This window comes from Saimiri boliviensis, chromosome 4 (assembly GCF_048565385.1).
Source record: "Saimiri boliviensis isolate mSaiBol1 chromosome 4, mSaiBol1.pri, whole genome shotgun sequence".
NCBI classification, from domain to species: domain Eukaryota; kingdom Metazoa; phylum Chordata; class Mammalia; order Primates; family Cebidae; genus Saimiri; species Saimiri boliviensis.
The window spans coordinates 14,885,038-14,898,367 of NC_133452.1; the positions used below are offsets into that span (position 1 = coordinate 14,885,038).

At 39.4% G+C, this 13,330-nt stretch overlaps 2 protein-coding genes across 2 annotated transcripts in view; one reads left to right on the forward strand and one right to left on the reverse strand.

Moving 5' to 3' along the window:
• TFB1M (transcription factor B1, mitochondrial) overlaps nucleotides 1-13,330 on the forward strand; it is a 58,923-nt gene that overhangs the window by 38,246 nt on the left and 7,347 nt on the right. The gene's annotated exons all lie outside the window — the stretch shown is intronic.
• Nucleotides 3,160-3,893, reverse strand: CLDN20 (claudin 20). Its single transcript, XM_003933755.4, has one exon. The coding sequence runs from the start codon at nucleotides 3,875-3,877 to the stop codon at nucleotides 3,218-3,220; it is 660 nt and encodes a 219-aa protein (XP_003933804.1). The 5' UTR covers nucleotides 3,878-3,893; the 3' UTR covers nucleotides 3,160-3,217.

Genomic DNA, 13,330 nt, shown 5'->3' on the forward strand with positions numbered 1-13,330 from the left:
CATAAGTTAAATAAAATTAAGTATAGTATTTTTGGTCTTTTGGGTTTTGTTTGGTAACTTTTTATCAAAGAAAAATTAGTAAGTATATTCAATAAATTAGACTAAGGTTTCTTGGACTCAGAACTGTTGACATTTGGGGCCAGTTAATTCTTTTTTTTTTTTTTTTTTTTTTTTTTTTTTTTTTGGAGACAGAGTCTTGCTCTGTCGACAGGCAGCAGGCTGGAGTGCAGTGGTGCAATCTCGGCTCACTGCAATCTCCACCTCTGGGTTCAAGCAATTCTCCTGCCTCAGCCTCCCGAGTAGCCGGGACTACAGGTGTGGGCCACCACAGCCAGCTAATATTTGTGTTTTTTAGTAGAGGCGGGGTTTCACCATGTTGGCCAGGATGGTTTCGATTTCTTGACCTCGTGATCCACCCACCTTGGCCTCCCAAAGTGCTGGGATTATAGGTGTGAGCCACCTTACCTGGCCTAGGGCCAGTTAATTCTTTGTTGCCAGAGTCAAAGTATCTTTATTGCTTTGTGAGATACTTAACAGCATCCCTGGCCTCTTCCTAGTAGATTCTAGTAGCACTGTCTCCGTTGAGACAACTAAAAATGTGTCCCAGCATTGCCAAATGTCCCCTACAGGCTAAACTCACCCCATGGAAAGGCACTGGATTAGACTAAGAACCATTGGGTAGCACTAGTCATGCTTTCTGTGCACCAACTGCCTTCTATGTGTCATCTTGTTTAATCCTCACAAGAACTCTATGGATAGATGCCATTCTTATCCTCATTTTCATATGAGCAAACCAAGACCTTAGTTAAATAATGTGTAATGTGTAACCATGCACCCACACCAGGACTTGCACCCAGGTGGTTTGACTCCATAACCTGGTTCCCTCAGGTTGGATCCATCTCCCCACATACTGGCTGTGTGACCTTGGGCAAGTTAGGGAGCTCACTTCACCTCTGTCTCCCTCAGTGTCCTGTAAGATCCTGAGAATAGTGCCTGCCTGGTAGAATTGTTAGGTTTAAACCAGTATGCAAAAGATTTAGACCAGGACTGGCATGTGTTAGGAAGCACTTGCCATGACATGTCAGTGAGAATGAGAGGTAAAAAGGACACCTCACCTCCCAGTCTAGTTGGAGATGCAATTATGCAAACCCATAATTTCATAAATAGAGCATTTTTACACAGTACACATTGTTTAACTGAAATCTTGGTTTGCTCGTGAGTTGTGAGGATTAAATGAGAGCATTTATTAAATTCATAATTTGTTAAATGGAGCATTTTCTGAGAGCACAGATGCAGGCTTGAACTTCTTGGCTGTCAGGATTGAGTATAAAAGAGAGTTCCCATGTGAATCCTGAAGAGTGAGCAGGAGCTTTGGTATCGAGAGAGTGAGGCTGGGAAGAGTGCAGGTGGAGAAATGAATGCAGCAGGATAGGAATTCCTGTAGGAATAGAGAGACTCCACATCATTTATTGCATGATTGCCACTTCCAAATAATACAATGGGCCATTATTTCATATAAAATCACTGATTTTCTGAGAGTTTGAAACATTCCTGTTTCTACTTAGGAATGAAATATTCCAGAGCTAAATAAAAATATTTTTTGAAGTCTATATAGAATGATATAGCAGATATAAAGAGAACTTTTACCATAGGACGATAGGCTACATAGACTACATAAACCCAGCCACATTAAGCAAAGTGAGAGAACTGTTAATGGGGCCCAAGCAGTTGTGTCTCATTAATTTGCATGAGAACATTCTTTGTGTCAGAATTCTTTTTAATATGATACTTTTGTATAAAATAACATTTTGACCACTCAGAAAGAATACATACTTTAAACAATCATGTAAACTTCAGCAAAATGATTCCCTTCCTAATTCCCATGTATACCTTTTCATTTTAGCTATTCCATTATAGCTAATGACATTGTTTCAGAAGAGAATGTCTACCCAGTAAAATATGTATAAAATCTGTTAGTATACTCTATATGTGCAAATGAAAGTTATTTACTTACATAAAAGATACTCTTCCAACTTCCTGAATTATTAATGTACAAAGAAATAGTCTTTCTTCCCCTTTACCATTGAATCATTGACAATGACTAAGCTTCAATTAACAAATAGTTAGAAACAATAGTGTACAGTATTTCCTTTGCACCTATAGAAAAATTCAAGTTTTACTTTCTTGCTAAAATATTTGGATCACGTATCATAATTTATATTTTAAAAGCATTCTTCTTTAAAATATATTTTGATGTTCATTAATTGAAACAGCTCATTTATAAGAAAATAACAATGTTTTTATTAACATGAATGAAATTTGAGAGAAAAAGTGACAACTTAAAGATAACTTTCATCATCCAAATACTAATAAATGAGAGAGGAAGTGGGGTGGTAGTAAATCCATACTGTTACAGGATAAATGAACTTAATTTGTGGAGAATCCTCTTGTGAGAAGCAGAAGAAGGGAGTTCTGAAACATTTTAAAACATACTTTTGTTGTTATCACTTAGCTTGCACTTAATGCTTTAAGAGCCCTAGAGATTTTAGTTTGGTTTTGGCTTTGCTTTACTGTGGTATCATTTACCAATTTCTTTTATTCAGTTCTGCCTAATCTTAGTTTGCTACAATATTGTCAGCTCTTACAAATATATGTAGCTAGTTTTCTAAAATGAAAAAGAAGTGGGCTAGTCACAGGAGGTAACGACTTGGGATGGATGGTTTTAGCAGCATCTGAATGGAGTAGCCGGCTCTTGTATTCCTAATGTATTTTCACACACTGTAGCTTTAAAACAGAAGCAGGCTGCTCTGTTGTTGCCAACCAGGTAACAAAGTGGATAATATTCTTGGTTAACACCAGGGCAAGGTACTTTTTTTACTTGGCAGTTTAGTTCGTTTCTAAAATCCAGTTCGAAAGCTGTGTCAGCAGATTATCTTAAAAAAGAAAAAAGCTGTCAGTTGCCTTCTGAATGTAATTAGAACCTCTTTCAATTATAAATCCTTAAATAAAACTTGGAAATGATAATGGAAAAAATAAAGAACTCTTCAGACAGAAAATTGTATATGATCGTTTAATTGGCATTTTAAACTACCTTGTAGCTGTTAAAGTATTTTACATTCTACTTTCTTTGTAGGGAAAGTTAAGCATGATTCTAATTTTTTAAAATCTGAAAGTCCCATTTGGCACCCAAAAGTTCCATTATGCATTACGCAGATATTTACACATAATCCTTCAGGTTGTGTGTGGAATTGTTCTCTGGCTGTGTGGTAGAGATAGGCTGCTGCGTGGGTGGGTTGAGCCAAGCTTCTGGATTCCTTTTTATACAGGAGGTGCAGAAAATCATGCCAGAGATAAACAACAGCATTGCTGAAATGAATCCAATATAGATAGCTCCTCCAGGTTCGTGTTTGTTGCTTTCTGGAACTGTCAGATCCAGAAAGTTTGCTATGATCTCCTTTGTGTACCACACTGTCGGGATTAAACTGGAGATTCCTGCAGACATGAAACAGACTCCTCCAGCAAAGGAAGCATGGCTCTTGGTTTCTCTGTCCCCTCCTAAGCGAGTACATTTCAGTCCTACTGTGGAAGTGCAGATCCCCAAAGCAGACAGAAAACACGCCAGGACCATGGTGGCTCTCGCAGCCTGCACGTGAATGGGGAGGGACAGAATGGAGTGTTTCAGGGCACAGCTGAACATCCCGGTGCTGTACCACGTACAATCCATCCAGAGCCCGTGCAGCTGCACAATGGCTGTTACGATGTTGGAGCCCACATCTACATTCACCTTCCAGTTAGGCAACAGAGTGGCGGTGAGCACTCCAGAGACCCCGGATAAGGCCAGGATGAAAGCAAGGAGCTGGAGTCCTGCCGAGGCCATGATGTTACTGTTAACTCTGTCCTCTTAGAAAATCCTGATGCTTAACTATGATGGGTATCAGAACTCTATCTATTCTGTGCAGTAGAGAACCAAATAACAAACCCTAGGGAAAGAAGACAAAATCAGGACTGAGGGAAAGAAAGTGTGAGTAAACAAAAGGCTTCGCTAGAGTAGGAGCCAGGAACACATCTGGGTACTCCCCCTTCTCCAGCCCCCAAGCAGCTGAGGATGCTGTAGTCCGGGAGGAGAAAAGCTCCCACCAGGCCTTGAAGTGGTACACATGGGTGGTGTTGATACAGGCCATAAAGAAAGCAGTTGTCCACTTAATTCTTTTTAAAACTCAACATGTACTGAGACTGTAAAGTGGACATGTACCTTATTAGGAGATTCAGACATTTCAAATTCCAGCTACAGTGTCTGATAAAGAATTTTAATAGCATTATAGGTTTTTAAATTTTTATTCTTAATGAAAATAGTAGGTAAAAGGAAGAAAATTAAGGTCACCTTTTAAAGATGGTTTACAAATATATTTTAGAAAAGAAGTACTTAAGAAGTGGCTTTTATAAGCAGGTCTTTGATGTACCCACAGTGCTGGGCACATAGGCCGAGTGAACCATTTGAGGGGAAGAAAAGCAGTGGAAAGACAGCTAAGTCACTAGTGTGCCTATCCCTAGGTTCTAGTTAATACCTGCTTGCAAAATCCTGACTGAGGTTAGTACTTGTTTTACTTCTGGTACCTGGTATTCAGCCACTGTTTTTTTTGCATATGGGAATGTGAAGTCCTTTCTAGCTGGGACCAGAATCATTTCCTTACCCAAATGAAGCCGGCTATTCTGAACAATTCAGAAGTAGTAATGGCAGATCTCAAAAATGCATGCCGGCAATAATCACATCATTAGTTGTATGTGAAAGGATACCAGAAATAATTTAACACTTTATTTTCTTTATTTTTAAGAGAAAGGAAAAGACTGCATCTACTTTGTGGCTTGGCTGTGTTTTAAGAAACAAAAAGGCTTCTGATTCCATCTTTCTATACCTGTTCCCCCATCTAGCCCATCTGGCACTGCTTACTGCTTTCTTTAAGAAAACTATAATGGTTTCTGAAACACTGCAGTACTGACTTTCTTTGTTGTTCTGAATTAATTTTGAATGATATGCTGAAGTGGCTCTACCGTGATTCATACGTATTTCACAAAAGGCGATACAGGCTCTTCACTCAAAAACACTTGGGCCAGTTGTTAGCTTTATATCTCTGTGCCTCAGTATCTTCTTCTGAAAAATGGGGAGGATTGCAATACTTCTTTCGTAGAGTTAAATAAGTTAATATGTTTTAAGGGCTTGGAACAATATTTAAGCCACAGAAAGTCCTTTGTAATTTAAAATTGGCATCATCATTAGTATTTTTATTTCTTGTGTATTGTGACAACTGATGTTTAAAATTTAGATCTTTTCTGCCGGGCGCGGTGGCTCAAGCCTGTAATCCCAGCACTTTGGGAGGCCGAGGCGGGTGGATCACGAGGTCAAGAGATCGAGACCAGCCTGGTCAACATGGTGAAACCCCGTCTCTACTAAAAATACAAAAAATTAGCTGGGCATGGTGGCGTGTGCCTGTAATCCCAGCTACTCAGGAGGCTGAGGCAGGAGAATTGCCTGAACCCAGGAGGCGGAGGTTGCGGTGAGCCGAGATCGTGCCATTGCACTCCAGCCTGGGTTAACAAGAGCGAAACTCCGTCTCAAAAAAAAAAAAAAAAAAAAAAAAAATTTAGATCTTTTCCTTTTTTCTCTTCCTTCTCCGGGCCGATTTATTTTCATAGAATCTTGGAGCTGAAAGAAACCTCAGATAATCTCAAGCATCCTCGTTTTTTTCAGAAAGGATGTTCAGATAGGCAATCACTCCATGCCAGCTGGCTGCCAGTCTTCAGCAGCTAACCTGCAGTGTCCAGATCTCTCTCCACCCCTCCTACCTCACTGGATCATCCCTCCTCTTTCCCTTCTTTACCACAACACTTCTGCTGAAACTCTCCCCTGAATTTCCCACTGTTTCCCATGGGAACCAGGGAAAGCACTACATCTGGAGGCAAAAAGCACCATTAACTGTCTACTTCATCCACTTCCCTCCCCAACAGGGAAAAAAAGGACTGTAGAGGATGTTAATAGGGCAACTGGCTCAGCTTCAGATGACTTAGCAAGGAGACTGATGCCTGGTTTTGGTTCAATATTTGAAATACTACTAATCCATTGCCTATATTTAAAGTACAAACTTTGCATAGCTACAAACATTGATTCTCTACGACTATCATTGATCCTAGGCTATCTGGATTGTGCTCTTCTGTTTTTGTTCATAATCTTAAAATGTAACTCTTACCATTTTAGAAAAGGTTTTCCCTAGGATTTTAAGTCCTTAAGAGTCTGACTTATGTGTAAACATCAGTGTGATTAGCATTTGCCTGCTATCATACAGTTTCTTTTCTGTTTTTCCAGACTAAGACCAAAACAGAACAAAAGCTAAAGTTTCTAGAAAAAGGTCAAGCACATGTTTACAGTTTTGTAATAGCTGTTTTCAAGTTTAGGTTTTAGCATTTCAGACTTCAGCCAGCTTGCTAAATTACTGCCTCCGGACCATTTTCAGCTTAGGGATTCTTAAAGTGTGGAGTTGCTCTAACGTTTTCTACCAGCATCTGCTTGCTTACCTTTCTCTCTCCCTTTCATTCTTTCTACTTTGACTGAATAACCTTTGTATGATATCAGTCTATGTTCAGCTTACCAATTATAATCCTTTTCTTCCCATTAATCAATACATTTTATAGCTTTCAGTATATTTCAGACATGAAGGCAGTTTGTTCATCACAATTAACCAGTACTGGCAGTGATCAATTACAGACAGCCAAAATCAGTGTAAACAATACACATTGCGTTTAGTATAGTGTTTGCTTACTATTGAATATTGGATTCAAATGCTTTTTTTCTGCATAGAGAATTATAGAAAGAATTTGTTCTCCATATGAAGGTTACCTTCTGCTCATACAAATATACTGGCATTTTAGCTATATTGCAGTTACCCTCCAGCCACAAGCATAATACCGTTTGTGGCCTGTTCTCTCAAAATTTCTATCTCATAGAGAATAAAGGCATGCTGTTTCAGTGGCTGTGGTGGTGGTAGAGAAATACTTGTGAAAGCAAGCAAAAGCAGAGGGGTCGCATGTAAAAACTTGGTCTGCAGCAAAAGCTCTCTCATGGTCTTAAAACACAGTGCACACAGAACAGAACCTAAGCACGTTCAATTTCTGAACAATTCACCAACGGAAAGTCTGCCGTAGATTTCATTAAAATGTAACATTGGCTTTCCAGACAAGATTTTTTATATCAAAAATAATATTTAAGAGCAGATTTACAACTTATAATTAAAACTAAATAATATCAAAAGATCTATTCTTAGATCTCTAAACATTACAGACATGTTTTATTTCCCCTACCTTTTGTCAGTAGCTTTCACTGTCTTAACTCCTTCAGTCACTTCTCTTCAAATTAACCTCAATTAGTTATGGTGAAGAAGACCCATATATGTGAGGTTTATTTCAGAAATTCTGGGTATTTTTATAAAGCTCCAACAAGTTAACTTGAAAATAGCAAATAAAGGACAATGTAGAAATCTGAGAGGTAAAAACTGCTGATGGTGCTAGAAGATAAATACCAGGTTCTCCATCTCATTTTTTGAGATGTGGGAGAATTAAGAAAGGAGAGGCGGGGAAGGGAGGGAGTTGTTGTTACAACAGGATTTGTTGAAACCTGAAAGCTAAAAATGCTTTTGTTGTCCCTGTGTACAGAGGAGGAATTATTTGGGTGCTCACAAAAAGGCTTTCTTTTCTTTTAATACTATGTTTTAGTCACATAGTTATAATTTATTTTTGAAATTTTGTCTGTGTTGAAAGATATAATTTATTATTTTATGTCCTCAGTTAAAAATGTTGTCTGAAATATTTTTAACTACATTGTGCTTTGCAAATGAGAGTTGAGACTCCCTTTTTTTCCTGGTATTCTTGACTTGTCTGAAACCCGAATTCATACAATTGTTAACTTTTAAAAGAATGCTTTTTAAAATATGTTGTATATTTTTTTCAATAAAAGAAAACCCAGCAACAACTTTTGACTAGAATCTGATCGCTAAACCTACAAGTATTTTTGCGTGTGTGGTGCCCTGAGTTTTCTTGTTATTCCTTCCACTTAGAAAGATTTGTGGAAGTTGACTATGTAGATTTCAGGAAATGTTATGAAGAAATCACCCAAAATAATGTGATGAGACCTGTCAGATAAGACTGGTCAGATACTGAGGTTGTAGCCCATGAATAATGGTACAGATGAATCTCACTGCCATTCTTTTGGCTTCTCATTTTTTTCTTCCTCAATAAGTTTGATTCTACAAGCTATAAATTCATAGCCATTATACAGAAATAAGATAATTTTATTATTGGATTTTTAAATGTAACAACTGTTAATAACCATGTTAGACTTTAATCATTTCTTTAAAAGTAGTAAATAAACAAACACGTTTCAGTTATCTGGATTTTTTGTTTTTGTTTGTTTTAATCCAAAGTTTGGCATTTAGCAAGATACTGTTTTCCTCTTTGGGAAATCTTAACATCTGTGGGTTTGCTTTTCAGCCATAGTATTGATTACATGTTAAGTCTTACCTCTCTAAGTCTTTAAGCTTTACGTGTACTGACTTTGTTCTTATATTTTATTTCACGGGAAATATAAACAATTCAGCGTGTAAATAAATACTGGAAGAAGCAGAGCTGAATTGCAGGCACTAGTAGTCACAGCAGTGTCATTAGTGCTGCGTCAGAAGAAACCTCACCAGGGCCCTCCAGCATCCTGGCTTGTTTTGCTAGTCACCGTGGTTGTTAGTTCAGACGCAACCTTCGTGAGGCTGACTGATCGTGATGGCAGGTGGAAGGGACCCAGCTGCTCCCCACTCTAACCTCTAGCATAAGGAAGCTCGCTGAAGAATAAACGGGTTAAGCATGCTTTAATGTACATTTCTATTCTCACAACATTTTGATTATTTTTCTGCCTTGATGAAAACAGTAATCCTATAAAACATTGCCGGCTTTAGAAGGAAAAACTTCTGAAATGAAAGCAACTTTCATTAGCTATAGACCTTTCATGAAGGCAGAATTTCTTACACACACACACACAAAAAAAAAGGAGCTAGAAAAGTAGAAGTGTAAATAGAAATATAGTTCATCAACAATTACTATCTATTCCTGCTGTGGATATTAAAGGGATATTAATCTTTGAAGTCCAGAGACTCTCACAGATAAATCTTATGGCCCCTCAGCTGAAATCTCTTGCCTGGGCTTCTCCCCTGAACCAAGTTGTATTTCTGTCAGAGAAGTTCGTTCGTCACTGATTCCCCCGGTGCCGGAAGCAGTGCCTAGCACATAGTAGAGGTGCAGAAAGTATCTGCTCAATGAATGAATTCGGAAACTGACTTTAAGTATATAATGTTAATTAAACTATAGATTGCACTTGAATGATTAAAAATATAATTTTATTTCTAAATAGGACTAGAGTTTTTAAGTAATTTTGCAACTCGAGTTTTGTCATCTTGCTGATGATAATATCTACCACTTATAACCTGCTTTCTATATGCTAGGTACTGTTTAAAGTGCTATAATACTTAATTCTCAAGACAAACCTATGAGACAAAAGGAATCTTCATTTTATAGATAAGAAAACTGGCTGGGCACAGTGCCTCATGCCTGTAATCCCAACACTTTGGGATGTTGAGGTGAGTGGGTCTCCTGAGGTCGGGAATTCAAGACCAACCTAGCCAACACAGTGAAACCTTGTCTCTCCTGAAAATACAAAAATTAGCTGGGTGTGGTGGCATACCAGTAGGCCCAGCTACTGGGGAGGCTGAGACCAGAGAATCGCTTGAACCTGGGGACGAAAGCTGCAGTCAGCCGAGATCGCGCTACTGCACTCCAGCCTGGACGACAAAGCAAGACTCTACCTCAAAAAAAAAAAAAAAAAAAAAAAAAAAACTAAGCTACAGAGAAGTAACTTTTGACTAAGGCTGTAAAGTGAGTAAATTGCAGGAATGGGATTGAGGCCCAGAGCAGTGATTTTTGAAACTCTGACATACTACATAGCACCGCCCCACCTCCAGTTAGAAAGAGTGCATTTGTAAGTCTTACCCCTCTGTGATAGTCTATAAGCTGTGGAAACAAATTAACCCAGAAATCTCTGTAGCTTTACATATCAGCGTTTACTTCTCAGTCCTGCAAAGTCCATTGTGGGTTGAGTGACTGCAGTCCCATCTGCTTACTTCTTTAGAATGTTTTCATTTATCTTTAAGCAGAAGTTACTTTTGCTTCCCTTAGTATGTGGTGTTGCTTAGTGATGTTAATCTGGATGTTCAGGCAGGCTTTTATTTTCTTTCTGAAAGAATCAGTAATTTACTGAGTATTTTGGAAATAACAATACCACACCTTCCTATTAGAGCTTAACAGTTTATAAAGCATTGCACTCCATCTTCTCATCACTGAATCCCAGTAACAGGCTTATGAGAGAGACCTTATTTCCTCTACCCTAATAAAAGAATCCTGGGGATCATTGGGGTTGTGGGGAAACACTTTAGTGGCTGACATTTTCTTCAGTAAAGAGTTTTAAGGCCACCACTAGAGGCATTGTGAGCCATCACAGTGGTTTTTTGTGGTGGAATTTGTGGTTTACAGAGCACTTAGCTATGGTGTGGAGGATTTAAAGAGATCAAAATTGGAGACAGACAGACTCTGGGAGGCTGTGGTCATGGAAGCGATTAAATGGAACTAACTAGATGAGTAGAGATATTGCATAGGAAATGGATTCAAGATAAAGGGTGTTCATAAATTCTGGAAATATAATTAAATATATATAATGTAGTTTAGGGCATCTTTGGTCTTGAAAAAGAACCCAGAATTTCCTGTCTACATTTTGAAAAGAAATTTGTAGAAGATGCTTTGGGCTTATATTGGTTTAGAATGTTTCAGTGGACAAATTATAGAAACTCTAACAGTAGACTAAACTATAAGGACTCACTGTTTGGGAGTCAGTACTGTTCAAGGTTAATTCTGCAATTTAAAACTCTTCTTAAGGGTTCCAGCTCATTCTGTTTTTTTCTATTCCTTCAAACTGAGCTTTTCTTGGCTGTGTGAAAGTTGATTATACAAATTTGATTATTCTTGTCTTACCCAACTAAATCAGAGTCAAGGGACCAGGAGGAAAAAGCACTCAGGGCTCATAGCACCTACTCCAAAATGTACATGTTCCATAAGCCTAGCTGTTGAAACGGCCTGCTGTAACATCAAGACCAGTTTTACCTAGTAGCTGCTGGGACCACCTACTGGGACTCTAAGACTGGTTTTACCCTCTGTCGTCACTCACCAATCAGAGCTTGCTCACAAAAGTGCCAGTGAACTTTCTTTCAAAACAACACATAACATTTCTCTTACTAATAAAACTCCCAACCTTCTCTTTGGTCTTTGGACATACTGAAAACCACCAGGAATGTATGTAGGCCCTGAATTACAAATCTTGCTTCCCAAATAAAATATTGAATTTGGAGATTTGTCTCTATGTTTTATTTTTACTTCCAACAACTATGAGATGGCTGCCCCAGCTGACCCTTTCATCAAGAAGCAACATGTTCTATGGCCAGGCACAGTGGCTCACGCCTGTAATCCCAACACTTTTGAAGGCCAAGGCAGATGGATCACATGAGGCCAGATGTTTGAGACCAGTCTGGCCCACATGATGAAGCCCCGACTCTACTAAAAATACAAAAATTGGCCAGGCATGGTGCCACCCGCCTGTAGTCACAGCTACTTTGGAGGCTGAGACACGAGAATCACTTGAACCCAGGAGGTGGAGGTTGCAGTGAGCCAAGATCATGCCACTGCACTCCAGCCTGGACATAAGTGAGACTCTGTCTCAGAAAAAAAAAAACACAAAAACAGCAAAGTATTCTAGAATTCTCTTTCCCTCTCCCACTGCCACCCCAGAGTTTGCTCTAATGTCTCATTTTCCAGAACTGGCTCATTTGATCATTCTTAACTGTGAACGAGACTGGGGAAGTTTGTGTCTGGTTTTCATCCTTGAGCTGTACCCAGCATGGACTCGTGCTGGCTTTGGTGGTATCACAGGGCTCTAGCTACACTTCTAGTGAATTTAATCTCCAGGATCTGAGTTGACTGTGTGATAACTTTCCCAAGCAACTGGGATTGTTCCCTAAACCTGTGATTCTCACTTCTGTCCACATGAAGGCTTTGGAAAAGCCCAGAGGACCAAGCTCAGGCCCAACCTAGTGGCGCTTACTTAATTTTCTGGGATGGAGCCCCATCCTTGTATTTTTCAAATGCTGTTCACTTAATTCTAATGAAAAGTTGGGGTTCTGAATTTAAAAACCAACGATGTTGTGATGGTTACTAGTGAGTGTCAGATTGATTGGGTTGAAGGATACAAAGTATTGATCCTGGGTATGTCTGTCAGGGTATTGCCAAAGGAGATTAACATTTGAGTCAGTGGACTGGGAAAGGCAGACCCACCGTTAATCTGGGCGGGCACAATCTAATCAGTTGCCAGCTCGGCTAGAATATAAGCAGGCAGAAAAATGTGAAGAGAGAGACTGGTCTAGCCTCCCAGCCTACGTCTTTCTCCTGTGCTGGATGCTTTCTGCCCTTGAATATCGGACTCCAAGTTCTTCAGTTTTGGAACCTGGACTGGCTCTCCTTGCTCCTCAGCCTGCAGACAGCCTATTGTGGGACCTTGTGATCGTGTGAGTTAATACTTAATAAACTCTCCTTTATATATATCCATTAGTTCTGTCCCTCTAGGGAACCCTGACTAATACAAATGTTTTTTCTTGTTTGCTTTCCATTCAACCTTGAAAATAATGATAGTTCAGAGTAAGATAAAATAGCTACCTGTTCCAGCCCCACAAATTTAAAGTGATTTGACCTAATCCTAAAACAATGTTTTTCTTCTGACCCAGCCTTAGGAAATGAACAGTATCAGCTCTGAACGAATGTGCTGACCAAACATCTTCAGTGTGATGTCTACTCCGTTTGACAATTATGGTTTTTTATGAATTACTGTATTTGTATGCATGTTTATTTCTCAGTCTTTTACTAATATTAAGAGCCCCAGCATATATCAAGTGCCTGTGAGTTTGTTTAGATTGCGAGCCTCTCTGAGGTACTGGGTTCGCCCTGAGGGGCTGGAGTTGCTCTGAACCTGCACTGCTGGGGCCAGACCCTGGCAGTTGGCGATGTGCTGCCACACCATGGCCAGGCAGGGCAGCCTCGAAGCTGCCTCAGGCAACTCCTGCCACATCCACAAACCAAGCAGGAGCATAGCCTGGGACAAGAAACACAGGGCACCTCCGGATGCTGCTGCTTCACGGGTGCCAAG